The 15032-nt window shown below is 37.2% G+C and overlaps 1 protein-coding gene across 3 annotated transcripts in view; it reads left to right on the plus strand.

Moving 5' to 3' along the window:
• Positions 1–341: 341 nt before the first annotated feature.
• Positions 342–15032, plus strand: part of LOC122988682 (phospholipase A2 inhibitor and Ly6/PLAUR domain-containing protein-like) — a 63866-nt gene continuing 49175 nt past the window's right edge. The window contains exons 1-4 of one of the 3 annotated variants that reach the window (XM_044361192.1): positions 342–442; positions 7448–7540; positions 7654–7818; positions 7961–8099. In XM_044361192.1, coding sequence (XP_044217127.1) covers positions 391–442; positions 7448–7540; positions 7654–7818; positions 7961–8091 — 441 coding nt within the window. In that variant the 5' untranslated portion in view covers positions 342–390 and the 3' untranslated portion in view covers positions 8092–8099. Of the gene's footprint in view, positions 443–7447; positions 7541–7653; positions 7819–7960; positions 8100–15032 lie in introns of those variants that run through there. The other 2 variants (XM_044361190.1, XM_044361191.1) reach the window with 2 other exon arrangements.

Genomic DNA, 15032 nt, shown 5'->3' on the forward strand with positions numbered 1-15032 from the left:
ACATATTTTACTACTGAATAGCTCTGGATTATAAAATCTAACCTGCTGTTTTGTTGTGTTTCTTTGTATAGTTTTTGTATTTTTCATTTTCCAATTGTTCAAAATATTGTTCTTTTTAAAGAGATTATAGTGCTACGATTAACAATTATATTATAAATGATAATTATTTATACATGTATTCATCCAGACATTACTGCAGGTGAAAAAGACGAGGAGTTGACAGGTTGTTGAACTATGTATTACAGCTGTGTACAGCAAAAAAGTTAATAAATTTTGCTGGTTTGAAAGTGAAAAAATACTCTTGGTATTTAAGTGTGTCCAGTAACTTCCTCTTTTTAAACACAGGTTCACTACATAAAGTATTCCCTGTAATCTGCAGATTTACTCATCATGATGAAGCTGATCCTGTCTCTCACTCTCATCTGGACACTCTCCAGCACAGGTAACCTCACTCACTCTTAAAACAGCATTTCTGCAGGTACCTGTCATGTCAGGTAGTTCATAATTCTCCAAATGTTTTACCTCTGCTGTTTGCCAGGTGCTGACTTTTGTTCATGTTTATCATCATAATTTATTTTTTGTTTATTATATCATCTGTATAGCAACCACAGAAATCTACAAACTAACATTAAAACACTAAAAAGACTAATTTGCAACAGTAAATATGTTTAGAAAGAAACTTCATGCTGCACAGATTTAATTTATTATCAGCATAATGAAGAAACATCTTTTATGGAGCTTTCAAGTTTCAAAAAGTTCACTGTCAACATACTTAATTTGTTTTTCCTACAATATTCACTCATGTCAACTAAAGCATGATTAATATTTTTATAGTTATGTAGGAGTATTAATACTTCGTTATTGAATTACCTCGTTATTGGGGGCACCACCCCCTTTTTGGTTAGGATTTGTTAGTGCCAGGAGGAAGCACTAACCCTTGTTCAATTTAATCAATGAATCAGTCTCATAATAGTAAGTTCTTGTCCCAACCAAGAAACAACCAAACACCAGGATACATAATAAAGCATAAGATAATATACAGGTATAATAAATAAAAAGAAAGTAAAATAAATAAATAAATAGGGTCTATAAGTCGTAATAAAAATAAGAAAATTATTCAGCATGAGTCGCTTGAAGTGCGTGACTCGAGGCTTAACGTATTGCTACAGAGAATGCGAATAAATGGGCGCCATTTCTAGTCCGGTATCCAGCTCTTATAATGCATCCATGAGGGGTTATTATTCTCACCACTATCTCACAGTAAATACAAGCAAACATTGACTAGGCTTCAAATTATTGTTGTGAATGTTTCTAGCATTTTTATACAACCACCTGTTTGTTTATTTTTGAGCAGCAGGGGACAGTTGGCTTGTTTGGCCTCACCCAGAGAGCACCATAAATGTAGGAGTATTAATACTTTATTGTTGAATTGCGTCGTTATTGTGGGCACCACCCCCTTTTTGGTTCAGATTTGTTAGTGCCTGCTGAAAAAAAACAGCATAGACCAGCTTAAGTCGGTTGCTGGTTAGCTGGTCTTAGCTGGTGTTGAGCTGGTTTAGTTGGTTTACCAAGGCTGGACAAGCTGGTCAGGCAGGTCTTGCTGGTTTGTCAGTATAGTTGGCCAGCTTGGTATGGCTGGTCACCCAGTCAAACCAAGCTGGTGTCTGCTGCTCAAGCTGATTGGCCAGCTGGCTGGCTGGTCAAGCTGGTTAAGATGAGTGGATCTTTTATGTATGAACTCATATATTGAGTTTTTCCCTCAAACCTATAACTGGGTGAATTCATAATGGCCTATGAACCTGGTATGTTCTATTCTTTCTCTCAATAAAAGGAAAAAAAAAAATTAAAATAATCCATTCAAATTAGCTAAATTGAGCGATTAATTAATACATTCATATAATCTAACAATTTAACAGTTTACAATATACATACATACACAAAGCTGTAATATGAGAAAGTTTGTAACCCAATTGCCATTTTGAACGTGGGGAGGACACGGAGGGACTCACATGCGCTAACATGCACACTCACATACACTAACATGCACACTCACATGCATTAACATGCACGTGCAGCTGGACTGGCTAGTTAAACAAAGAATATAGAAGCTTGGATAACAACACATACAGAGGGAGTGTGACTTCATTCTCTGGTCAGGACGCCATCACTCCATTATATCTTTACATAGCAAATACTTGTTTGCTGCTATATTTATGTTCAAATTGTCATATATTGGATATTCAAGCTTCTAAAACTTTACACAACTTGCATGCAACAGACACGATATTATAAAGTCTAGCCTAGGTATTCCTATACTGTGATTTCCTTCTCACAGCATTAATGAATTCATCATTAACTATTAACCTGAACAGTTTATGATGTTGTATATTGTATCATTGTAATCCTTGGCCATCAAAACATAGGGGTAGACATCACTTTTTCTGTGTTATCATGTTTGGTTCAGGAGATATGATGCAATATACATAATTAGATTATGGCGGAAAGTAAATTGGTCGCCATGGCCATCACGAGGCGTTTTTGCGATGGTTCCATTTCTGAAAATGTTCAGGGCCCCACACTGTACAAGTGTGCCAAGTTTCATGCTTTTATGGAAAAGTGAACATATCACCTCAAATTTGGCACATATCGCCTGGACTAATAATTAAAGTGGCATATTCCACGCTCCATAGTTGATGTACAGGAACTGTGGTTTTGATTGACAAATGCAGTGGTAATGTTATTTAACAAGGCAATACACTGTAGCTGTGGCTCAGTACGATGCATCAAAAAAATGATGCAGTAAATGAAACGCTACAGGGCTTTTAATTTGAAACGAGGGGTTTTAATTTTTATTTGATACAGGAAGTGGCATTCGGCCGATCAATGGTGTAACGCCATCACTCAGTCATTTGGCATTTGGCCGACCAATGGTGTAACTCGGGCTGGCCCTGCTGTTGCCAGGCAAAAATCATCTCTGTGTTTAGCTCGTGCGTAGTGTGACATCTAGTGACCAGACTTGGCGGGCTTTTTCTTTATTCACCGACAGCAAATACATCGCCACCAACCACAGAATGCTATTGTGGTAAGCAATTTATATCTTCCTATAATGTTGAGTTCTTTTAATAAACTGTCCTACACATATTATATCGATGTATTGTTTTTATAAAGAGGGTAAGATCACATGCAGATTGATCTAGTGCTAGATATGAGCCTCGAGAATTATGGCAACTTACAGTTTACTAATGTTGATTTGAACTCAGCTGTGTTCAGTGAATGTTTTAGCTAGCTAGTACAAATTAACCTAGTTGACATACTATTGTACTTGACTTTATGCAGCTTCTCCCGAAATCAAAAGCAGTAATGTTAAACCCCCCTGTAAAACAGAAAGTTGTCTTTTTTGTTGTATGGATTAAACAAATGAGAAACAATATGTTAGTTAAATTTGTCAGTTTTAGAGGTGCTGGTAGGGAGATCACCTTTGGACAGAGCAAGGCTTACGGCCTTCCCTGGTTTCTAGTCTTTATGCTAAGATAAGCTAACTAGCTGCTGGCTCCAGCAATACAATTAACGTACAGACATGAGAGTGGTATTATATTGATCTTCTCAACTAACTGGTGAATAAGCATATCCCCCAAATGTCAAACTATTCCCTTTATTGTGTTATTAAATCAATTTGGAGGACCACTGTCTTCCAGTAATACTTTTCCTTGATGAATCAATATTTCTTTCAAAGAACTGTAACGTTACTATAAAGACTTGAATGCATGTACAACTGTGAAATATAACGTCACACAAAAAATGAAAAAGGAATTTTCCGATCAAATTTAAATTTGAATTTAAGTTACTCTTTCCAGTTTTGGACCTAGGAACCATACTTTTTATTCTAGACTAGGTGAACTAATCTGCATGATGAATTACTCTACATACTGTACAAGTGTGCACCCTTGTTTTGCCATTCCATTATATTAAACATGTGTCTCTCTGTCAGTTTCTGTGGGCCCACTGGCAGTCAGACCCCTGCTATGTTTTTTATGCCCCATATTACCTCAGCCAAATAGAAGACTTTTGTCCCCATCCTCTTGGAAGGAGCCACTCTGCACTGCCACCAGAACAATCCAATACAGAGGAGGTATCATTACAACAAGTCTACATTTTTGTGTAGTATTGTTGTATGGAGGCAGAATAATTAAATAAACAATCATGTGAAAAGAAGCTACTTTTCATAATAATTGATATATGATCACATCTCTAGCGAAATTAATTTGTACACTATTTCTATCAGGTTTACATGCTTACACTGTGTTTCATACTATGATTGTACACAGGCTGAGATATGTACAACTCCAAGCCCACTATATGAGGTCATCAGCAACAACAGCAGTCCTGCAATAAGATTAATCTGGTCCAGAGTCTGAACTGTGGATACAGGCTACTCTGTGCATGAGGCAGAGCAGCAACAAGACAGTTTCATCCCAAATGAGGGTATAACCAGCAGGTCAACTCTGCCAAGCGTCATTTAGTTTATTTTCTGGATTTTCATGGCACTGGCTAAAACAACATATTCACAAAAACATATTTTTTTAGATTTCAAGAACATGACAGCTGTTTAGGTGGGTTTTTTTTAGGTTGATACTGTGTAAATACTAAACTAATATTTTAGTATTAAAATGTTCAAGGTCCCTCCAGATTTATTTCTCAGAACCTTAATGAATATAGTTTATTATATTGTACTTTTTAGAACTTTCTATCATAGTGTACAGAACCTTGAACTTAAGAAAGCAAAGACAGTACAGGAATGGCAACCCACTCCTCTATATACGCGCTGTATTTAACTGGCTATTGACCTTTAAAATCTCCAACCTCCTCTGCTTTATTCTGGTGCCCTGGCTGGGAGTATTGGCCAGTATTTTTAAGCCATGGTAGAGAGAGGGGGTCGTCTAGGGGAGCTGGTCCAGTGGACTGACCTCAGTGCGTATCTGACCATCCTGGGCAACAACCTGACTCTCAGCACCTCGCAGCACCACCTCCACAGGTTGGCACCACTGTTGAATACCACTAGTTTATTTCATTGAATTAAAAAATGTATATGTTTGTTTGGAAAGTAATGTTTTTGTATAGAAGCAAAAGTATTTTAATAGTTAATTGGATAACTTGGTTTGGATAACTTCATGTGTATCAGCCTGGCTGGTCTGTGAGCACTTTATACTAAAGGGACAATAAAGGCAAAAGAACAAAGCTGGAAGATGCTCAACAATTACTGGTGTCCTTTCTTGAACCTAACATGTTGTCAGGTTCCAGCTTGATAGGTGCTACTCTAGGCCAAGGTAGTTGTCTGATCCAGAGGCCCCTGAGCTTTTTTAATAAATAAAAATAAATAAAATAAAAAAGACTAGAAAACCTATTTCATGATGAAACATTTACTCATTCTTAAAACATGTTTTGTTGTCATATATTTCAGGTCCACAAGGGTGTGATGTGTGGCTCAGGGAGGAGCCACAAAAAAGACCCCATCTTTGTCAAGGAGTTAGCTGTGGACAGCTACCGTGAAAACAAGGAGCCCAACCACCAAGGGGGAGGCTGAACACCCCTTGACCCTGACAGAATTGAAGTCACTGAGAGGTATATTCACTGATGAAAAATTTGGATTACCATTTTGTAAGCAACTTTGAATGCCGATGCTGTCACAACCTGGCAGAATCGGTGGTGTCATCTCCAGTAAGTTCATTTTCATGACATTTGCATGATGATCTTGTCTGGAGTATATGACAGGATTTTATCTTTGTTTTTGACAGTGGAGGTTATCAGATGTAGGTATTTTTAAATCCCCCGCCGTTGTCAGGTGAATGCAGGCTTTCAAAGCTGTCACTAACTGTACTCATAAGAGAAGTCAGCCTGTTTTCGAAGTGGATTACAGATAGGCTGAGGTGCAACACAGCACTAGTTGACCACTGAGCCTTTAACATCATGATTTAAAAAGCCCCTGCCCCTCGTCATTTATCAATCTTTTGCATAGATTAAATTATTCTTATTGGCTTTTTAGTCGTGAAGCTTTTATCGCACTTACAGTAACGTGACAAATGTAGTTGTCAACTCGAGTACTTCACTTGGTTTACTGTCTCTCCCCTCCTCTGCTGTATGTGCAGCTCACACATGGAGGGCTCTGCAGCCCTCTGTTAAGCAGCGCGACCATAAACGACAGCAAAACACAGTAGAGTCATTTTAGCGAAATGTGAGAGTCTGGTGTTTCACTGTGTTTCATCATATGCCATTTTGGTAGACATCGCCCAACCGTATTCTCCATAATCGACCTGATCTAACAATATAATCTGTTTTTTTTCTTCCAGGCTGCTTCCATTGGTGGCTGCAGGGGCAGAATGTTGACAAGGGCGAAATTGAGAAGAGGAAGAAGAGCGTGGGGAGATATCTAACGGAAAAAATACAGGACATTGTTAAGAAAGATAAAAGAAAACATTGTGTGTGTGTAAAGGGGGGTGGGGGGTACTTGAGTTATGTCATGAATATGTTTTTTAAGTGTTTAAACACTGCTATGCTTACTGTTAACTAAATAATTATTATTATTGTCATTAGTGGCTTGTTGTTGCTGTTGTTACCGTTTTTATTGATATCGTTACATATTGTGGTACCGTAATTGTAGTTATTGTTTAACTTAATCAAATATATGAGTAGTCATACTCAAATTACTTATTCTTTAATGGATTTAGTTCACTTTGATGTAGTTTCTTTCAGTGAAGTTAACTGGTTATCTTGGCTGAAATTCACCATGATCATCCTCTCCAGGCGACGCTGGTCCCTAGCATAAACCAGCAAAACCAGCTTTGCTGGTCTATGCTGGTTTTTTCAGCAGAGGGGAGCACTAACCCTTGTTCAATTTAATCAATCAATCACTCATAATTTTAAATTCTTGTCCAATGACCTCTGTTTACTGCAGCTCAGCTTGGGGACTCAAAGCACTTTGTTAAGATAAGGGAAAGATGATGGTCTTGGTTAAATAATAAAAACATCAACACAGACTTGAAGAACAGGACATGTTTACTTTTTCAATACTGAAACAAAACCACAGTCTTTCCCCAAACATCAGTTTTCTTTATTGGCCACAGAAATGTCCCATGTATCATCATTTTACATAGTGCCGTTTCATTCTTTAAACATTTTTAGAAAGAGAGATAATGCAGACGTCACCATGACAGAAAACTGTACATCTAAAGGCTGCAGCCATTTAATTTGATGACTGATTTCTGATATTTTATATATTTGTTAAGAAGAATTTATTGCATTTACTTTGGCTTAAATATCATTCTGTCATTGTGTGTTGTAATTTGGGGTTGTCTCTCATTAGATTAACTTTGCATGCTGTATATCTGTTTATATGACAAACAGGATTCATGTTGATTGTTCAACTCACCCTGATTTCTTTCATAAATTGCAGCTGAAGCTGTTAAGTGTTGGACTGGTGATGGGGCTGACATAAAGCAACAATCATGTGACTCTGATGAGTTGTGTGCAACAGTTGCCTATCAAGGTATCTGTAAAGAGTATAAAAATAAAATCAGATTTTTCCTTAATGTCATTCACTTATTCAGTTTTAAATGGGATTTCTGTATTACAGCGTTCGATCTGTGTTTCATTTTACAGGAAGTCTGCTTGGGACTTTCACTCAGGATGCCACCAGGTTGTGTTTGCCATCCCTCTTCATCAGTGAAGGAAAGCACACATATTCATTCAATGTTGGTTTTGCAAGTATGGCTGCATCTGTTCATGTGTGCAACACAGATCACTGCAACAGTCAAGCCATTCCTTGTAAGTAAAGAGAAAAGTTTCCCTTTTTAAAGACACAAAATCACATTCACATGTAGTATCAGTCTAATGTTGGTCACAGTGAAGAACAATAAGTCACTTTGTGTCTTGTACAGTTTCTGCCATGTCTCCTGTTCTGTTTCAGACCCTGATCTGAAGAAAAACAACCTGCAGTGTTTCACCTGTTATTATCCATCTTCTGCTGTGTGTGACATGACAGTTCAGTGTGTGGGAATGGAGGACCGCTGTATTAGTGGGACTGGGGAGTCCTCATGATCATTTTGTTCCTCAAAACACATTATTGCTGCCTTTAAAGTGACCATATCCTGCTGCTTAAATTTGGAAAAAATCTTTTAAAAAGACTGTGGTCTAACAATGATTTTGTCATCCACAGTGGACGATGACGAGGACGGAATATTTCCTACCTTTGGATGTGTCTCTGCAAACTTCTGTGAAGTTGTTTCTGTCATGAAGCTCATGCCTGATCCGCCTTTTAAATTCCTCAGTGAAGCAAAATGTTGTGGAAGCAGCTTCTGTAACTCAGCCTGGTCTGTCAAACTGAATGTGATCCCTTTGCTGTTGGGACTCATTACTCTTATTGTCTGTTAGAACAAAGAGAAACTAACAATAGCAAAAGTAAAATAATAGCAAAAGTGTGAATAAGCCAACTACGTCTTATCTTCTTACTCATTTACACGGTGAGATGTCTTCAACTATGTAAATAATTATTTTAACCATAACTGCAGCATCCCAGTAAAAAAAAGTTAGCTAATGATAATCCTGCCTGGTTTGTGGACAGTAACAAATACATCTATTTACAAAATGATAACTTCTTTACTAGAGTTATTTGAAGTAACTCAAAACAGTGGTGTTGTTACTTTATATGTAGTAGATAATTATTTAGACGTAAAAGTACCCATCAAAATATGTGCTTGCAGTGCAGATGAAGAAAGTATCTAATTAGTGAAGACTACTTGAGTAGTGAGTAACTTGATGAAAACTCCTAATTCATGAGTATATTGGTTCAGTTCTTGGTCCATTTCTGTTCTCTGCTGCATCATTTCTTGCTTTGATATCATTTATCAGTGTTATGCTAACGAGACAGCTGCATCTCTCTTTTAATCACAATAACTCTATGAAGTTAGACACAATCCAAAACTGCCTTAGAGCAATAAAAGAATCAATGTCTCAAATATTTCTACAACTTAACTATGATAAAACAAAATTATTTTTCTTGTTCCAGATAATGTTATGCAAAAATATTTAAATTTAGTTGGCATGTTTGCCCAGAATTTAAAAACCAGTGTGATATCCATGTTAAATCTCAGTCCTGCTTTTTCCAACAAAGGAACATTACAAAGATCAAACCTTTACTTCAGCTTTAAAGGATAAGGCTGACTATTTTCTATATTTTTCTTATCATCAACAAATTTCATGAGCAGTTTCAAACCAACAATGGATTCATCCTACTTACAAATATTATGTGTGTATCCAAAACCGGATACATCTTATTCCTCTGTGCCATCGACCTCCGTTGTCCAAAAACTATTAAAAACACATCAGTGAGCCACACCGCTGCACTGGATGACATGACAACACGGTTCTGTTTACAGAGCTACATATCACAACCTCATATGATAAGCAGTATTCAACCGTCTGACAAGCAGTTCTTACAGAGTAAAACAAATGCCACGTATAACACATACCCACCTACATAATGAACTGAAGTAAGCACTTACTGAGAAGAGTGAAGCTGTTGAATTGTCTGTAATGCCTGTTGTGACTCTGGCCATGTAAAGCTGATTTTCTCGATTAAAGTTAAAATCCTGCTTTGTGTGTTTTTACTGACTAACCGTAGTGACCCTGCCCTCATACCAAACATACAGTCCTTCAACTCCTCCACAGTTTCCAAATATTCAAAGTAAGGCTAAAGCTATTGTTGGGCGAGAGCAGAGGTCAAGAGTGCATTCTGCCCAGCTAAGGAGAGAAAGGGAGAGAAAAACCAAAAAAATGCTGACTCCAATTCACTTGAGACCTGAGATTGATTGAGTTTGATATAAGCACATGCAATGTGATGTTGTGGTTACTGTTGTTGAGAACAGTTGTTTAGGTGCTGCTGTGTGATGTACTATTCTTAACTTTGTCAGTTAGAGCTGTTGCTTATCGAGGGCGCACCAGCACAAATTCTCAGACAAATCTTTGCTAAGTAGGTCACATGCTTTGTGCATGCACGCTTTAGTTTGATGTAGACTGTGTCCCCTACAGAGTTATTATAGTTTTGTGTTTTTTCATAAGATTTTATTTTTATTTCATCTTTTAATATTTGTTTTCCTATACCTGTATTGATCTTCCATGGGATATGACAGTATGTTAGAGGACTGAGGATGAATGAATAGAGGTCAATCGTGTTCTTCTAGCATGGAAGTTTCATAAGTTATGTTTTTTTCATCACCCTTATTTCCCACAGCTAATCTAGGATTGTGAATAGAGAGGTGTTATTTATTCTCTCTGACAGGAAATGTCAGGGGAAAATCAAACATGGTGTAAGGATAATAAAATGCATTTAGATCTTTTAAGTCTCACAAAACTAAAAGGGGTGTCCTAGGGTGATGGCAGATGGTCAGGAAGACATGGTCTATATATAGACATGTTTTGTCAAGTCAATGTCACCAACCAGTTCACTGACTACCTTTATATAAGAGAAGCTGATGTTTGTATATGGAGCAACACCTCACATCCTTTTTCTGGCCAAAGACTGGGATCATTTCAGAAACAAAATTTGCAAAGAGCTGAGCGCAATTCATTACATCTGTACACAGCACAATGGGATGGGTTGGTGCCTGGAGAGAACTGGAGAGATGTGTATGACCCTGAATCCTACATCTTTTTGGACATTGTTATTCAAAAGGTATGGAAGGGCACCCCTGACAAGGATAAACTCTACCCTGTCACATCTAAGGAATGGGAAATGTTGTTTACCGCTTTTTTTTAGTCCATTGGAGGGATTGGGAGAGAACACTAGATGCCTTCTCACGTATTGATATAATATGATGGTATGATATGCCCCTTTAAAGAATTGTGTATATTAATGGGGCAAACAATCAAATGAACACAAGGACATACGACAGGCCACACTACCTTAGATTCTGTAAAATGCATATCGACAGCATTGAGATATATCTAAAGTCAGATCGGAATCAACATATTCCTTTTACTTACAGACAAGTAATAATAAAACTATACTTCTGACCCACAAAATATCACCTTTAGACAAGGAGCAACCACGTATTAGCATATTGCTTTGCACTTTTCATTTATTGCCTATTTTTTATGACATAAAAAAGGACAAGGGGAACAACAGGTTATGGAGAGTCCTTTGGGAGCACTTCACATGTGGCAGTAGCTCAGCTTTATCTCTGGGGAACATCCCCAGAGATCATATCTGTAATAGTATGGATCAGGGTATAGACCTACATAGTTAGCATTCTTGGCAGTGTTGGATAGGTGAAGTAACCTGTTATTTGGCTTCTTCAAAACCTAATGCTGCTGGAGTCTTTGACTCTTTGAGTCTTTGTGCATTGACAGAAAGCTGAAAGAATTGAGCCTACTTTGTTTGTATGTTTCATGTACATTAACAAGAGTTACTTCATGTGTGGTTAATCTCAGTGTGATCACCTGTTTTGTGAAGCAATCTAATTTTCATAGCCTGACACGTTGTGAGCAACAAATGTGTAGTTTTTGTATTTTGGCTGTCTAAATTTTTCACACAAAGATCAACACAAGATGTACCAGAAGCCCACCATTTTTTGTTATTGAAATCAATCGTGCAGACAAAATTGGCCTTATCTATATTGTTTTCTGCTTTTTGTTGCGGCCAGAATGTAGCATTTATGTTCAATGTCCAATTTTCAACAGATCACCGCAATGTCCGCATTTACCTTTCTGACATTTATGACCCACAGAATTCGACTTGCGACTTATTGGGTACAGATGACCACATTCTTCACAATATATTCACAAGGTCTGAAATTTTTACAATGCTGATTGGATTCAATCACTTCTTTGTGTTTCATAAAACAAAACTCAGATCTGCAAATGGGTGAACAGTCTGGGCAATGTATGGTTGGTTGTGAAATCTTGTTGTTTGTGACAATCATCAGACAGGCATATGTTACAAAAATATTTACATTTGTGGCATGCCTGGCTTATATGTAACCTTTGTAACCGTATTCACACACATCAGGGCTTCCAAAAAACCCTTTTTTGTATTGTGTAATAGTGATCTTCATACAGATAGAGCCATATTGTTTCCAAGTGGAGTTGTTCATGTGTCTTTGACATTTCCAGCTTTTTAGTGCCATCATTGTGGTGAAAAACATGAATCTTAACATTCAAATGTTTCTCAGATTTTTACGGATCTCCTAGTGAAGCTTTGTGGTATGAATTAAACCCTACACTCACATGGATTTGTCGCGTCTGTTGTTGAATTTCATTCTCAGACACGTGGGTATGTGAGGCATGCTAAACACATGGAGAAACATAAATTATTGTCCGTGTTTGTTTCTTTCAAATAATCTGATCATACAGTATGTTTCCTAATTTGCACCTTTACACCACCTCATTTGTTTAAAGCTGCTGTGACAATGAATTCAAGTCAATCATCTGCCAGAATCTGTCTTGCTTTGTATAAACTGTTCAGTTTTGTTCAGAAATATTTCAGCATTCTAGTCATTGGAGGTTTAATAATGTAAGTAAGTAAGTAAAATTTATTTATAGAGCACTTTTCACAGACATTAGGGAGGTGTGTAGTGAAGTGGGTGTGTTGTTAAGTCTGTAAGACTGCAGATAGACCCTTCTCTTTCTCTGAGATTTTATCTGATGCAGTGTTGAGATATAAATTATTGAGTTTTATTGTGTTCAAAGTGCAGTATGAACTTAAAGTATAAATATAGGGAACTAAGAGTATCATAACATGTAATACATTACAATTTTGCTGTGCTATTTCTGTAGAACTGTGTTTGAAGTTGCATTATGGGAAATGTAGTTTTTGTTCTAGAAGTCACACAACGGTTGTTTGTAATGTTAACCAAAATATTTTTGTTAATAATATATCCTACAGTGCCAAGGTGGTGGGTGGAACAGGCTTTATTTTCATTTTTTTTAATATAATTTTGTTATCTTATAAACCCCCAGAGAGAGACACCTGTCCACGAGGGGTTCCTTGATGTTTACTGTCCTTGTACACAGAGACAGCTGTTGTGCTGCTATGGTTTTGAGACTTTTTTTTTAAACTGTGGTGCTGCTGAAGTTGCAATTGTCAAATGTTTTAAGACTGAGTGAGATGACAAATGTAGTTGGCTTGCAAACGCTATACAGCTGCTTTTGCTGCAGCAGTTTCCAGTTTACCCCCCCCCCCCCCCCCCCCCCCCCCCCTCTATTCATCATCCATGTGATGTCTCCTGCTGCCACTGTGGGTGATGAAATCACTGTCAAACATGACCAGTTTTTTTTTGTTTTTAATCTCAGAGGAAATAACAATAACAACGCAGCAGTGACACATTTAGTGGGACTGTCCTTGATCAATATGTAGCATGAGGGCTCACGGTTTATGCTAATGCAGCAGTCCTGCACTCCTACACACTGCACTGTCCTGTTACAAATAGACTGTAGAGGATCAGTGGAGGTAACGCACTGCAGGCCATTTTTTGCCTGTTTATCAGGGTCTGAGAGAGTAGGACAGGACACTTTGGCCTCTGATATATTGTGAAAGCTATTTTTTCACAGTTTAACATTTCAATAACAAAGTGATTAATTGATGAATCCGGAAAATAATCATCAGTTGCAGCCCTAAATTACTTGTCAAGATGGTTGATAAAAGACTACAGTGTATATGTGCAGGTAAATTAAGTCTACTTCTGTGCTGATTTTATCTGTTATAGCCAACTAAAGTTATAAAAAGGGGCAGACTTTTGTGCTTTCTCATGGGACAGCCAGTGCTGCAGCTGGCTGGTACATTTTTTTTTGTTTCAAACCACATCCCGCCACAGGTTTTCATTTTCTGTAAGACCACTCACTTCCTTTGCCACTGTTCTATAAACCTAAACCTAACCTACTTACTGTATTACACAGAAACATCCTAAACTGATCTAAACTGAACACTGGCTTGTCAACAGTTAAAAAAAAAATGGTCAGAATGACAGTAAAGGGTCTTTGTCACCAGTGGTGGAAGGTGAGAACTTTTATTAAAGTTTTGTACTTAAGTACAATGTTGGGGTACTTGTACTTTACTTGAGTATTTTTCCATTCCATCCATTTTCCACTACTTTATACTTCTACTCCAGTGCAGTTCAGGAGAAAATATTGTAGTTTTTACTCCACTACATTTATTTAATAAGCTTAGTTACATGTTACTTGCAGATTCAGATAAATAATAAAACATGTAATTAACAATTAAATTATGATTATCACAGGTTAAGTTGAAGCTTCGTTGATCCCATTTGCAGTATATAAAGTGATTAAAATTAGCCCCACATAGCTGAAACATTAGTAGTGTACACATTAATGCACCAACAATTATAATCAGGTAATATAATATATATATGATTCTGAAAGTACTTTTACTTTTAGTACTATAAGTACATTTTGATGCTTATAATTTTACTTACTTTAATTTTACAACTTGAATTTATAACAGTATTTCTTTGTTATTGTATTGCTACTTTTACTTAAGTAAGACATCTGAGAACTTCTTCCACCACTGTCTGTCACTTAGAGCTTCCTTTCAGTGTATATCATGTTAAGGGATCAGGGTTTGGTTTGGTGGTTGTTTTTGTGTGTGTGTTTCTATTTCCAATCATAGAGGTGACTGATGAGAAAATGGTCATGTTGGTCGGAAGGCACTGACAAATGGCCTAGTTTATCATTTACGAATGACGACTTGTTACTTTCTTTAAGCAGGACAATTCACTCAGTAATAGTATTTCACTTTTTCATATATTCAAAACAACAATAAAACAACAAGACAATTAAAAATGCATAAAACACTTGTTACAGTCTGCCAATCAAGAGTTCTGGTGTCCAGACTTCATTTTACATTTGAGAGCATGTAAAGTTTGCCAGCTGATTACAAATAGTGGCTCTATAATACTGCAGACTGCTCTTGAACACAGCATTTTTGACTGCAGATTTGGGATTTCAGGTTGGAGCCTCTGATTGTC

Source organism: Thunnus albacares, chromosome 9 (assembly GCF_914725855.1).
Source record: "Thunnus albacares chromosome 9, fThuAlb1.1, whole genome shotgun sequence".
In the NCBI taxonomy this organism is placed as follows: domain Eukaryota; kingdom Metazoa; phylum Chordata; class Actinopteri; order Scombriformes; family Scombridae; genus Thunnus; species Thunnus albacares.